The sequence below is a fragment of the Coccidioides immitis genome, assembly GCF_000149335.2.
Source record: "Coccidioides immitis RS genomic scaffold supercont3.3, whole genome shotgun sequence".
Taxonomy (NCBI): domain Eukaryota; kingdom Fungi; phylum Ascomycota; class Eurotiomycetes; order Onygenales; family Onygenaceae; genus Coccidioides; species Coccidioides immitis.
The window spans coordinates 3,535,316-3,548,601 of record NW_004504308.1 but is presented as its reverse complement, the minus strand read 5'-3'; the positions used below and the strand labels follow the sequence as shown (position 1 = coordinate 3,548,601).

Sequence of the window (13,286 nt, the reverse complement as noted above, 5' to 3'; positions counted from 1 at the left end):
GCCTACGGAGTACAGAGTACGGGGTACAAAATTCTGATATGGACTGAAGCCAAGCCGGAACAACCCTTTTACCATAATCCTCACTTTGATTATCCATACCAGCACCTGTTCCCAGCAAGGTATCTTCTCTCCAGATACCATACATCATAACTTCCTAACAATTCTGCATTTTGTTCCTGTGTTTGCTTCCCATTCATCACATAAAATCAGCATACCAACCTGACTTTTCTCCCTTTACAATTCCTAGTTAACCTCGCACCAACTCAACGGTCTTTTATACCGCCAAATGGCGGAGCTTTCACAGGGAGATCGCAACATTATCAAGAACCATCCTCTAACTAACTCATTCAGTTATTTACGAGATGTGCTTCAGGAAGCTGAAAAAATCTATGAGTCGCGTCTAAGTTGCGATGGCTCTGAGGATAGCCTTGACCAACTCTATCGAAATGCGATTTCAAAACTCCTCTCTGCTTTACAGGGAGAGGATGCAGCTTACAGCCTTCGCTCGCGAATGAGTAACGGGGATATGGTGTCTGATCTAGCACACTTAGTCAAGCGTCTGCGAAATGCAAAAGGAAACTTCAAGTACGATGACTACCGGTCACTGGTATGCCTGGTCACCCAAAGGCCACCAGGCATTGAAATCCAGGACGTCGATGAATGGAACATCGACATCTGGAAAGCTGTATTTAGCCTCATTGACACCGTCCCTCGAACAACTCCTCCGGCGAGCGTACCACCCTCGTTCGATGGCACGCCGATCAGATCCACCTCGTCATCACAGAAAGGCTCCGAGCAGACGCGTGAGTTGGTGAATCCGAGAATCTTTGAGGAGATACGTGGCTGCACATTTCGAGACGTCGAGGGCTTCTTTGACAAATACTTTGAGGGAAAAAACTGGAGCGGCAAAGCAGATGCCATCTGTCGACGCGTACTGGCCCCAGACAGCGATGGTAATTGGGCCCAGTTTCCAAACCCTCCTACACAGGACGATGTCCTTGCCTGGTGGTTTCGTCTTCAAGAAGACCTTCTCTCGGAATCACGCGGCACCTACTACACCACGGCTAGCAAAGTGGATCTTACCGGTTCGAAGGCGGAACGGCAAGTTGATCTTCTTTTGAGAGCTAGGAGTGGGAGCCCCTCGCGAAACAAACACGACTGGAGAGACATCCTGGTAGTTGGCGAGCTCAAAAAGCCCAAGGAGGAGATCAGGACCAAAAGCACACTGCTGCAGATGGGCTGCTGCGTGCGCGAGGTCTTTGCTGCGCAGCCCACCCGGCGGTTCGTCCACGCATTCGCCGTCTGCGGGACCAAGATGGAGGCGTGGGTGTTCGACCGCTCGGGCCCCTACAGCTCGGGCATCATCGATGTCAATGAGGACTCGAGACGGTTCTTGCAGGTGCTTGTGGGCTACACCATGATGAGCGATGAGGAGCTGGGACTGGACACCTTTATTGCTAGGGATGAAGGCGGCAACAAATCAATAACTGTCAAAGGGCCTGGGAACTCAGAGGAAAAGGTGCTGCGGCTGGGTGAAATGCTTTCCTTTCAACCTGCCATCGTGTGTCGCGGAACCACATGTTTTCTCGCAAACAATGGACAAGTGGAGGGCGTAGCCAAATTCTCGTGGGTGTCGGACAAGCGGCGACCGGAGGCGGAACTCCTCGAGCTGGCCGGTCGGAAGAATGTCCGGGGGGTCGCCAGGATCATTGGCCATGGTGCCATCACTAGTATCGCCGACATGCGCCGCGGCCTGACCTTCAACAACAAGCGCCACAACTTCAAAAGCGCACCCCCCAGCACAGCCTCCTCGTTTCATCAATCTCAGCCGCTCACCGAGCCCTGTCGCTTAGATATCCGTCGAAAATCATCTTCCAGGAAACGCAGATCTCCGGACAAGGGGATGCAGGTATCCAAACGATCGCGTTCCATCCATCAACCGTCGAGGGACACCCAGCAGGAGGATGAACTAGCTTTCTCTGTTCAGTCGGCGCACAAGCCGAGCCTCTTCGACGGAAATGGCGAGGAACCCTACGACAACCGTGTCCTCCGCTGTCTGCTGATATCGCCCGCTGGCCGGCCGATCTACAAGTACGAATCACCCTTGGAGCTGCTCAAGGCGCTTCGCGATGCAATAAAGGCGCACCGGTCTCTTTACCTGGATGGGAACATCCTTCATCGAGATATTTCGGAGAACAATATAATTATTACGGATCCTGAAAAGGCGGGTGGTCACTCGGGCATGCTAATCGATCTGGATCTTGCCAAGGAAGTCGGCAGCGAGCGAAGCGGCGCACGGCACCAGACCGGCACGATGGAGTTCATGGCGATTGAGGTGCTGCTTAATATCGACCATACCTATCGGCATGACCTCGAGTCTTTCTTTTACGTGCTTATCTGGCAGTGCGCCCGTAATGGCTGGGGGAAGGATAACCATCCTAAGGATAGTAAACTGCGTGCCTGGTATACTGGTAACTATGAGGACATTGCAAACGCCAAGCTTGGCCATATGAGCAAAGCTGAAAACATGGGATTTGGATTCATTTTGAGGGAGTTCCCTCCAAAATTCCGTGGTGTTGTACCGCTTTGTCGGGTCCTACGGGACATTCTCTTTCCTTACAATGACAAAGGTCTCATTGTTGGCACTCCCCAAGACCCAAACCGCTTATATGATCCAATTATCAAGGCATATGATGACACAATCACCCAGTTTGAACTCGGAAACCTCACCCACAATAAATCTATTTAGTGTTCTCTCAGAGTTAAAGTAAGGTCCTGCCGATTTGTTGCTGCATTCACACTGGCTATTTTTGGGCGGAGGGATTTTGCCTTATTCATAATATCGTGTTCTGTAACAGGCCAGGATACCTTTAGCGGCTTGGTAAAGACTTTTCGACGGCTCAATCATGTAGATTTCATCCTTCATAATTGTCAAACATTGAAGATCCGCCCGTACAGTTTCTCCAACCAGCGTTCTAATCACCATCCAATACCGGAAAAATGAGCTTTTCGGGCAACTGTTGGAAAATGTTTATCTGACACAACCTGTTGAACCACGGATTGCAAGCTTGAAACTGTAGATCAACTACAGATTTACAATGCATATATAAAGGGTCCAAAATATATAGAATTCAGAATGTATGATGCACTAATTGAGGATTTTGAATCTGATTTAAAAGTTTTGATCACGTGCCGCGCCCGGATGGTCGTGGTGTTGGCCCTAGGCTTCCTATTGCGGACTAGCGCTCAGCACAGGCCTCAGCTGCCTGCATGCTAATAACAACCACTTATGACGTCCAACAACATGGCTGGCTCTTTCTTGGCGCATTATTATCAGGCGCTCAAAATGAATTCTCAACCGCCCTCGACTTGAAATCTGCACTCCTAGAGGAGCAATACCCCCATTTTCTAAAAGAGGTAAGTTTATTGCTTAACCCAACAACCAAAAGGATCACCTCCTAAGGCCAATATTCTCTTTGTCAGTATTCCCATCACCCTTCAAGATGACTTTAAAGAGATACATGTGTTATTTCCTACTGATAGCGGAGAACAGGGGTTTCAGTCAAGTCAATATGGTTAATCTGTTTGTCCGCAACAGAGGACGGCAATACCTCTGCTGTACTGCGCGAGAGCAGGATTTCCAACTTGTCACAACTGGGCCGCATGGAAGCTTGCACACTTCTTGGGGAGGAAGGCTTGAAGGTTTGATATTCAATGACTCTGCTTGTTGGGTTGTTTTCCTTTTTGCCAGGCCCATTGCTCCATCACAGCTTCCGGAGTCTTCCCATGGGCCCTTTGCGCGATTTCATACCCTGCCAATCGAAATTCACTACACAATTCTTGGTTTCCTCGATGTTCATGATATATTGCGCTTCGGTCTTACTTGTCGACACTTCTGGGGCATCTCCAAATCGATAATTACGAAATATTTTGCTAAGCTATTAGGCGTTTGGGCGGGGGCTTCGGTTACCTGTGTGGGTGGGGACGATCGATTACTCCTGGATGACTCTGAACATAACAAGCTGAGGATATTCAATGAAGAATGGGACGAGACAATTCTCATTAAGCGATCAAATCCAATGAACTCGCGTACACCTGAGTGGAATTTCAGTTTCCCGGATGTCTTGTCGAGGCATGTTTTTGGCTTGAAGTGTCGTTTCCCACAGGATCTACCCGAGGTAATAAATCCCAGACCTGCATCATTTTATCCGACCGATAAGCCGTGGGTTCTGCGTAATTTAACCACTCGCGAGTTTGTTTCTGCGCAAGCCATTGCACTGAAGCCGGAATATGTCCGAGGCCCGTTCATTGACATATTGGGATTTGGCAGTGTAATCATTGCTCGGACTTTCCGTACAACTCATTATACCTTACCTACAGTATGCGATGACCTTGAGAGGGGCACTCGCTGTCGAGGTGCTTGGGTAGGACACATGTTGGAGATCGTGCCTTTAGATTCCATCCACATGGACGGCTCCTGGAAGGACGTAAGCAATGAGGTAGCGAAGGAGCTTGCAGAGATATGCGAGGCGAAGTTTGGAGAAGATTGGCGCAATAAGCTGATCTCGCACAAATTCTAAGGAGTTTGGCTTGTCAGTCGGTTGTTTTGTTTGAATGTCCCCGGGTTGGGAGGTCTAATCATCAAGCCAACAATGATGTTTCCACCGCTCTGGCTAAAAAAAAGGAGAAAAAGGGTTTCTACCTCATCCTAATAGCTCTTGAGGATACCAGTGATAACCTGACGACACTTTGGACAGTGATCGCCAATGAGGGGACGAAGGCATTGAGTGATTCTATAGAGAGTCTTTTTAGAACCCCCATATAACCACTAGTTATCAAGGGGTTTAACTCAGGAAGAATGCAGTAGGATACATTATGCAAAATAATTACATTTTTTGCTGATAGAACCTGTCTTTGACCTATAGTTGGCTACTAAAGCTGATTAATTGTTATTGAATTTCTTGATTAAACTTCCGAAACAAATTCATTCAAAAAATCATTTCTGAACATCAGATATGCTCAGTATGCATGAACATTTTTAACTTTCACTACCAAGTAAGTAAGTACACTAAGAATTAAGATTATCCACCAGATTATACTGAATTAGGCAAATAGTGGAACGTTGAATGTTCAAGTCAATGTTGCTAAATACATCGAATAGATTTCTTCGTCACAGACCGAACAGCAGAACGCAGAAGCCCAAGGGAGATGGAGGTGAGATAGCGACCAATTGGCCTTCCTTTCTGACTACTAGTTGAGATGCAATACCCTTTTGACTGTGTGATTGACCTGTGCTGTCTGTAGCTGCTGTCTCAAAATGCTTCCCCGGACTCTCTCGCTGCGTGGTAGCCTTCACCCTTTCGCTCGCCTATTACGGAGGGACCCTTCCTCTAGCTGCAGGGTATTCCAAAGGCATTCATCGGGTAAACGGGATGTCCTTGCGTCTGCGAAGCCTGTCCCAACCCCTAAAGCTTCCGCCGCACTCCGATTGAAACCCGCATCCCCACCCTCGACACGATCCGATGAGCGATTCCGCAAGTTCAACTTCCAAATATCCCAGGCCTCCGGCCCTGTAGAGATTTTCAAAGCCCCTTCCCACCGCAGCTACATACTCGGAGCAGTGTCTGTCGCAACGTTTTGCTATTTGTATGCCGGTTACAATTTTTACACAACCTCCATCGATCCCCTTATGCAGGTTGCCAAATGGCAGGAATATACATTTGCTGGCATATGCGTAGTCATGGCGGCTATGGGCACCGTCTTCCTGCGGCGGGGAGGTAACCTTATTGCTTCAATCACGGCGTCACGACCACAGGGACAGCAGACCCAGCTCTCGATAAAAGTGCGCAGGATGGTTCCGTTTCCCAGGCAGCGAGAAATCATTGCGACGCCGGACCAGATTTCCTTCTCACGTCAGCTGGTCGTGCCTCATTCCCAAATGAGTGAAGAGGGCCGTGCTGCAGCTCAGAAGCGCTGGGAGTCCGAGCGCGCAGTTTCGCAGATGGCCTTTTTCAAGGCTCCGCTAAAGAAGACGAGCCACGCTTTTTGGAAGTTCTTCGTGAATTCGAGGAGGTTGTTTACTCAAGAACATTTTGCATACGTAAAGATTGAAGGGCAAACGGCGGATTTTAGACTGGACACATTGGGGACCTTCTCCTCAGAATTGCTTCTTTTGCAAAAAGTTGCGCTACAAAGTGCTTTATAAGGAGGTGACAAGTTGGCCTCTTCTCTTTAGCAGTCCCACAAGACGCGTGACTACTAAATTTTCTCTCTTGTATCTCTCCTACTCTTCTCTTGTTGTATTATAAAAGAAAGAAAAGAACGATCAGTTTTTAATAACAGGCTATGCCCCCCGGGATTCGTTGGTTTTCGCGTTGTTTAAATATCCTAGAGCTTTGTACTTTTGACTTTGACCTTTCCTTTCGAACTGTTGGGAAGTTGGGCCGGTGATGGCGTTTCAATTTGTTGCTGCGAGTACTCCGTACACCAATTTTCCCTCCGCCGCTACTCTTCAACAGACGATATGGTGAGCCGAACCGGAGATTTCGCCCTTTGGTGGACAGTCCACCTGTTGGAATTCAGCCATATTCAGAACAAAGCTTTGAGGAATGGCTGCTGGAGCAGAGATTACTCAGGTACGGAGTGTGCTGATGTATAAAAATACTTTCTCTGATTCCACTATTTTTTTATTGAATACTTTTCAAATTAATCAATATTTATAAGTAAAGAACCCTTTCCTACAAGGAAATCAGAGATCCACGATTTTGGTATGTTGCTAATTTAGATACAGTTGCTGAATAGTATCAATCGCGCTCATCCCTTCGAGCGCTGCCCAAGTGTGCCGGTTCTTACATCGGCAGAGTGATGCGCTGCCTAACCCCCGACTTATTCATGATATCTCCCTTGATTTCAAAAAATAGCCTTTGAAACCTGCCCCTTTCTCTTCAGACATCATTTTGCAGTATTTCCTACGTTGTTATGGTCTACTGTTTGGAGCTATATTTTGAGTGTCTTTAGCAGTACCAGTTCATTCCAATCCCAGCTAACAAGTTCAGACCGCAGAATAATAGCGAGTCCAAAAGGCGCCCTTCTGAACGCCACTATGATGGTTCCTTCGACGGGGAAGCAATATACGAGTATTTCGGTAACCGCGTTATGAAGGGCCACAACACCCTAGGTGGACGCCCTGTCACCGTTAAATTCAAAACCATGGGCTTTTTCTGGCAGTTGGAGGCGGATATGATTGCCTACACGCATTCTCAGAACCTCTTGGCTCCTACTGTCTGGGAATGCTGCCAAGTCGACCGCCATCAGATCACAATGATTGCTGACTTTGTGCCAAGTGATCCACTGGACAGGGCCTGGCCAACATTGAACAACCAACAACACACGTCAATCAGGGAACAGCTTGTAGACCATTTATTTCAGCTCATGCACCCAGCCATATATTGGACATGTCAATCACCAGCCTACCCGCAACCTGTACAAAGGTATCAGGACAAAGTTCATGGGACCATTCAATTTCAGAGGCCAAGTTCAATGAATGGTATCTTTCCCGTGTAAAGAACATGTCCGAAAAATGCAAGTGGAGAAGGACACTCACAGAATTATGAAGGAATAGTCAGTCAAAGTTTGTGCCCATGCACGGAGATCTCTTTCCATGGAATATCCTCATCAAAGACAGGAAGATAACAGGCATTGTGGACTGGGAGCATAGTGGGTTTTATCCTGACTATGTTGAGTACGGACTTGCCGCATGTTTGTATGACTATGGAGGAGAGGAGTGGTGGAAACCCTTACTGATGGAAGTCTTGACTTCTTGTATTCCAGAGCAACTAGCATTCCAGAGTTTGATATACAAACGAGGGTATTGAAAGCCATGCGAATTATGTTAAGCTTCTCGCTCCGGGCTGCGATGAATTATTGTCTAATTGGATACTTAGATACCCCCTATTCCCAACTCCGCATTCCTGGCCTGGAACGTCGAGAATCGTTTCTTGAAGTTCCAAGAAGCCCAGAAGACGAAATTATGCCTGTCAGAGGAAGAAAACTGTGTTTCCCGGTGGATCTCTCGCTTTTGTCTGCTCGTACGTGCCTATCTTCCGGGCGACTGCTTGCAAACAGCCAGCTTCAACAGGCTGGCGTTGTTCAAGATCTTCCAGACTGCCAAATGCAAGATTTTTACCACAGCGCAGGCTTCGTACATCGTCCCAAAGTACAACTAAGGCCAGCCCCCTGAGGAAACTAGTTGTTGATACCATCGCATATGCGATTCATTCTGGCATCCATTATCCTCCCTAGAAGCTGGAGAATCATGGAGGAACTTCACGATGAACTCTTCCAGCTTCCAGGTCATTCACAGAGAATTTTTAATCCAAAGCCTCTCAACATGAGTCTGGATTAGGGACCATGCTACATAGCTGATAATGCAAATACTCTCTACTGTTTCCTTTGTTGATGTTTTCCTTTTTATTATGTCCGACATGAGATATCTGCGCATCCTATCCCCACCTTCTCCCTTACTGGCAGAAAGCTTGTTTTCACTTAAGCTTTTTGCTTGATCGAACGGGAACTTTGTATATTTGGGCAGTCGAAGCCCGGACCAAAGTTCGAAAATTTCTTTCAGGGTATCCACGACAGAGATATGACATGATCTTCGAAGCAGCCAGCGTGTATACTCGATGCTCTTCCGTCGCATCCAACGAACGCCGGTGCGTGCGCCAGGGACACCTTTCCAACGAAGGAAGCGTCACTTTGACCTCATGCTTTGGTACCAAGTACACCAAACCTATTTTCGGACTTGGTCATATTCTGGTGTACATATTTTGTTGAACAATCGTTGACACACTGTCATGCGATGACTCCCTTTGTAAATCCGTAACTACGGATGACAGATGAGTCTCTGGGCTGATTCGCTATCGGGATACTGGCGTTCCTAAACAGCATCAAGGCGATTCTTTGGACCCCTCTGCCACCACCTATTCATTCCTTTGGTATATTTGAGTTACAATGTCGTCAAAATGACAGCAGCAGGAGAGAGTCATTATTTCTCTCCTTATATAAATCACACCTGCTCCTTGCTCCGTCTTCTTTTTCCCTTTCTTCTCCAACAGTATCCATTCTCACCTCGCTTCCCGCTCCCTTGATCTCACCTCATTCACCCGCCTACCGCAGCGCTTAAGTCACATCCTCATCAATCCGCCTGCACTACTCGTTCATTCTCTCACAGATAAGCACCCACCCGCCCCTCCCTTACGGATCCTAGCTTATGAGCTTGCATAGTCCATCATGCAGCTCAACAGATATCAGAGAACGAGGGAGCTGCTTTTGGAGCAAAACGTAGAACAAACCTCATGGCCGCGACCGATCATAACGCCGCCTGGTGTCCGACCAGGGGCACTATCTGTGCAGGGCATTAGGGGTGCAAACCGAAGTGTAGAAACGCCCCTCATAATATTAGAATATTATGATTTAGAAGTCCCCCCGGTAAGCGAAGAGCTAAAATAATGTTGAAATCCGTTGCCATTGACTAATTTTATGCATAGGAATTACTACTTCACTTAGTCCCCCCTGGAGTTGAATTTCCCGCCTGGCTCAACCTGCCACCATTTCCAAATGGTGGCGCTGGGCCTCTGATGCCTTTCGAAGATGCTTTTAGGGAACCTTCTCAAGGCTCCTCATACCACACACCAGAGCCAAGTTCAGCATCAGAGACTGACGGTACCGACTCAGACCAGGCGTCCGAGGTCGATACCAAGGAGCCTGGAGAAAACTCCGGAGACGGACTCTCAGAGACCAGTGATGGAGCCGATAACGAGTTCGAGGTTGATGCATTCATCACTCTCAATGAAGAGCAGTCGTCGGCGCAGGGTGTCGCCCCAATAACATGGCATCCCGCTAACCCATTACCCGACTTCAATCAGCTATGGGTTAGTGACATCGAACGCATGCGCAGTCAGCTTAGGATCTTCCCTGACGGAAGAATGATGCTGAACTTTGCGACGGGCAGCCCGCTCTGGGGCTTCCGACTGGAGTTGGCGCAGTTCATTCGGAACAGGTCGATCAATGAGAATGAACTTGGTGAGTCGGGGCGGGGGTCATGATTAAAAGTCTTTCTTCTCCCGTCCTTAAGTCTGAACGACTGTCATTGAGGGTGCCGACCAACTGTCTGTCCAAGACCTTAGTGGGGGCCTATCTCATCAGCTAAGTACCCGGGGAAGTCGAGAACACTTCTAAAACGGGCAAATCCCACGACATTAGGGGAGGAATTACGATTACCAACTATAAGCTTCCTCCGACTTTCTCCTCAAACAGCTCCTATCCCCTCACCGGGGTTGAAGAAGTTAATTCCACCCTTTACTTGATTGTCTTCAAGGAGAGTATAGCTCTATCTACTCTCTAAAATTACGAACCTCACGGAATACCTTGACTGTAAGCTTTGGTACATCAATGGAGAAATTAGTGACGTGCGTCACGGAGGTCTTTTCCCGAGCGAAGGACCTGACAAGCTGCCCGGAGAGGATAACCGATTGAAGGGCGGTCTTTTTGATATGCAAAATAAAGCGCTTGATGACGCGAGAGCTGCAACAATACGTTGCTCCGAGTCGAGATACGCACTTTGGCTTTTCTAAACGGCTTTCTTGCGTTCCCCAAGGACAATTCCCTGAATACGTACAGACATAGTGTGCCTAAGTGCACGGCTGCCACTGAGTCGAAGAAAATCACTTGGTGGTATAAACCAAATACATATTAATGCATACTGGTTTGAAAAAAAGAACTGTGGATGCTAAAGAAAACTAAAAAAAGATAACTTCCTCACGTTTTGGCCCCCTAACGACCTCCACCATCCAACTCTGGGGCGTCCAAATGTCAATTTTGCAGCTAGTGCCCCGAGGATTCAACCAGGGTTCTAGAGAAATCCAATGCCTCCCCCTTTATCCTTCATACAGAGTCAAATGGCAATTCAAAAAAAGGAGGGTAAGGTAGCTGCCGTGGTTGTTCTTGAGTAAAGGGAAAAAAAAAGGGGGAAGCTCATTCCATGTGTTCTAGATCACGGCATAGTCATATGCTAGGCTGGGAGCTTGGGTTAAGTTAGCCGGTAGAGAGGCACAGGGTTAAAAACTTTCCGTAAATCCTTTTCCTTGCCATTCTAGTTTTGGTCGATAGAATACAGGTAGACGATACTCGCACAGTTTTTTTTCTTTTTTTTGTTGTTGTTCTTCCTCTCCAAAAGGCTAACAGCGGTAATTTGAGGAAAGTTCATACACAAAGTCTAGAAGAAAAAATAATACTTAAGGGATAATACATGGAAAAGCTGGCAGGGTCATGTCTGAGGCTGACGCAAAAGGAGGGAAAAAAGAAAAAAAAAAAAGAAACCCAAAGGTCAACGGCCGGGGAGAAGCAAGATGTTTTTATCAAAAGAAGGGTAAAATCGTAGGAAATTTTCTTTTATAGGACAACCAGCTTTTCCGGCTCATCCTCCAGAACAGCCTGCATCCGCTCCAAGAAAGCTTGGCCCCTGAGCCTCTCGGATGCAGGGACAGTAAGGCTGAACACGCTTGACTTATAGTCGCTCTCGGTCACTGGTCTCTCTGCTGCCGTCCGCGAGCGACGAGCGCCATTAGAAGCGGGTGCTTTTCCGGAGAGAATGTCGATTATATCCGCTGCGGGGGCGGTGGGTTCTTCGGCCGCAGAGTCAAGCTCTGCCGCCGAGATGATGTCCGGGAAATAGTCTCCTCTCGACGTTGCAGGGAGATCGTCAGCCGCGGAGCTTCGGATGCCGATTACCTCGGCGAACAGCTGGTCGGCGATCTCCTGACGGGTGCGGGTGCGCGTGGAGGGCAGCTCGTCATTCGCGATGTCCGTTGCGCGGGCGATGAATGTCGAAAGAGGGATGGTCACTCCGATGGCGGAGCGGACTCTTTTTTGGACGCGGAGGACGCGGGACAGGGAGATCGGGAGGGCGAGGTTGGTTTCGAAGGGTTCTGCGGGGATTGGTTCCGGCGAGATGGCCGCTGGGGCTTCTGATGGCCTGCGCTGGTCCGCTTGGGATGCTGTTGGGGGTTGTTGCTGTTGTGATGGCGGCGACGACTCTGCGGGCCGGATGTTGCTCAGGTCAAGCTGTGCGCGTTCGGAGAGTTTGGAAGAGAGGCTTGATGGGTAGTCGGATGGGATGGCGCCGATGTAGGAGAGCACATCGCCTTTGAGGAGCCGCCCCTTGGGTCCAGTTGCGGGAATTTTGGATATGTCGGATTCCGGGATGTTGTTCTCACGGATGAGCTGGGCGACAGACGGATAGAGCGGCTGGGATTGCTCAGCGCATGCAGGGACACTGCTCTGGAAGTCTGATAAGAAAATCAAGTTAGCTGTGATTTCAGGATGACACAGTGCGATCTCCAGCATCCGGGCAGATGATACGTACGGCGGACGGAGCTACGGGCTCCTGGCAGGTATCGCGAGGAAATGCATCGTGACAGTCGTGCGGCCGAGTGACGCCCAGCCATTGCACCTAGCCGAGCCGTTTCACGAGCCAGTTGCGCGCACACCCGGTTGTCTGCTGTCTGCTGTCTGCTGTCGAAAGGGAGAGGGAGAGGTAGAGAGAGCGCAGCTTGTCCTCCTGTCCATCTGGCTGGCTGTCTGTCTGGCCGTTTCGTTCCCAAGGCTTGGCGTTGTTGAGCGCGCTTTCGCCGGATCGGGCCTAGCGCCGTTGGACGCTCTCGCAGCCGCAAATCCCATCATGATGATAGCTCTGTTTTTCTTTTTTTTCTTTTTTTTTTTTTTTTTTTTTGAATCGATGGATGGATGCGAGGAAATACTGAAATAATAATGTTTACGGGAGCACTCTCCTTGAACGGCAAGCTAGAGTGTAGAGAAAAGGCAGAATTGGTGTTTTATGTCGTGGTGGATTTCAAACAGCGTCATTTGCATGCTGAACTTCCGAGCAGCAAGCTGGCACAGATCTATCTTTTGCTGTAGAAGTCTAGCAGCGAAACTATTACTCCAATTTCCCATGCCACCAGCCTGCTTCAATTGTGAGGGGGGGGGGAGAAAGACGAAAAAAGCGAAAAAAAGAAAAAGAAAAAGAGAAAAAGGAGACAAACAACAGGCAAAATCGAGGAAAGACATGCATTGACGGGTTAGAAAAGCGAATACGCCCAGATCTCCGCCAACCGAGCCAGACGACACCATTATGCCTCAACCTCCAAGCCACTGAGTTCATAGATACACGGGCTAAACTCCAGTAACGCCAGGTGCTCCCTCCCACCGACCATCGCCAATGCTCAACA

At 48.6% G+C, this 13,286-nt stretch overlaps 6 protein-coding genes across 6 annotated transcripts; 5 read left to right on the top strand and 1 right to left on the bottom strand.

Moving 5' to 3' along the window:
• Positions 1-286: 286 nt before the first annotated feature.
• CIMG_07606 (uncharacterized protein) lies at positions 287-2,782 on the top strand (the record flags this gene model as incomplete). Its single annotated transcript, XM_001240442.2, has 1 exon — positions 287-2,782. One exon carries the CDS (start codon positions 287-289, stop codon positions 2,747-2,749), a length of 2,463 nt encoding a protein of 820 aa, XP_001240443.2. The 3' UTR covers positions 2,750-2,782.
• Positions 2,783-3,572: 790 nt separating this feature from the next.
• On the top strand, positions 3,573-4,644 carry CIMG_07607 (uncharacterized protein; the record flags this gene model as incomplete). Its single annotated transcript, XM_001240443.2, has 1 exon — positions 3,573-4,644. One exon carries the CDS (start codon positions 3,573-3,575, stop codon positions 4,578-4,580), a length of 1,008 nt encoding a protein of 335 aa, XP_001240444.1. The 3' UTR covers positions 4,581-4,644.
• Positions 4,645-5,317: 673 nt separating this feature from the next.
• Positions 5,318-6,205, top strand: CIMG_07608 (uncharacterized protein; the record flags this gene model as incomplete). Its single annotated transcript, XM_001240444.2, has 1 exon — positions 5,318-6,205. One exon carries the CDS (start codon positions 5,318-5,320, stop codon positions 6,203-6,205), a length of 888 nt encoding a protein of 295 aa, XP_001240445.2.
• Positions 6,206-6,608: 403 nt separating this feature from the next.
• CIMG_07609 (uncharacterized protein) lies at positions 6,609-7,563 on the top strand (the record flags this gene model as incomplete). The annotated part of the gene is made up of 2 exons (XM_001240445.2): positions 6,609-6,635; positions 7,018-7,563. 2 exons carry the CDS (start codon positions 6,609-6,611, stop codon positions 7,561-7,563), a joined length of 573 nt encoding a protein of 190 aa, XP_001240446.2.
• A 1,725-nt stretch (positions 7,564-9,288) lies between these two features.
• CIMG_07610 (uncharacterized protein) lies at positions 9,289-10,402 on the top strand (the record flags this gene model as incomplete). Its single annotated transcript, XM_001240446.2, has 3 exons — positions 9,289-9,486; positions 9,546-10,080; positions 10,221-10,402. 3 exons carry the CDS (start codon positions 9,289-9,291, stop codon positions 10,400-10,402), a joined length of 915 nt encoding a protein of 304 aa, XP_001240447.2.
• A 712-nt stretch (positions 10,403-11,114) lies between these two features.
• CIMG_07611 (pyruvate dehydrogenase complex component Pdx1) lies at positions 11,115-12,586 on the bottom strand. The gene is made up of 2 exons (XM_001240447.2): positions 12,422-12,586; positions 11,115-12,344 (listed from the first exon to the last, which is right to left on the bottom strand). The coding sequence occupies exons 1-2, from the start codon at positions 12,501-12,503 to the stop codon at positions 11,449-11,451; spliced, it is 978 nt and encodes a 325-aa protein (XP_001240448.1). The 5' UTR covers positions 12,504-12,586; the 3' UTR covers positions 11,115-11,448.
• Positions 12,587-13,286: the final 700 nt, after the last annotated feature.

What these genes read in the sequence shown, in the direction of transcription:
- CIMG_07611 (XM_001240447.2), bottom strand. Translation starts at nt 12,503, where the DNA reads ATGGCTGGGCGTCACTCGGCCGCACGACTGTCACGATGCATTTCCTCG. An exon ending in AGCCCGTAGCTCCGTCCGCC is followed by an intron (nt 12,345 to 12,421) that starts GTACGTATCATC and finishes TTTTCTTATCAG; the next exon opens with ACTTCCAGAGCAGTGTCCCT.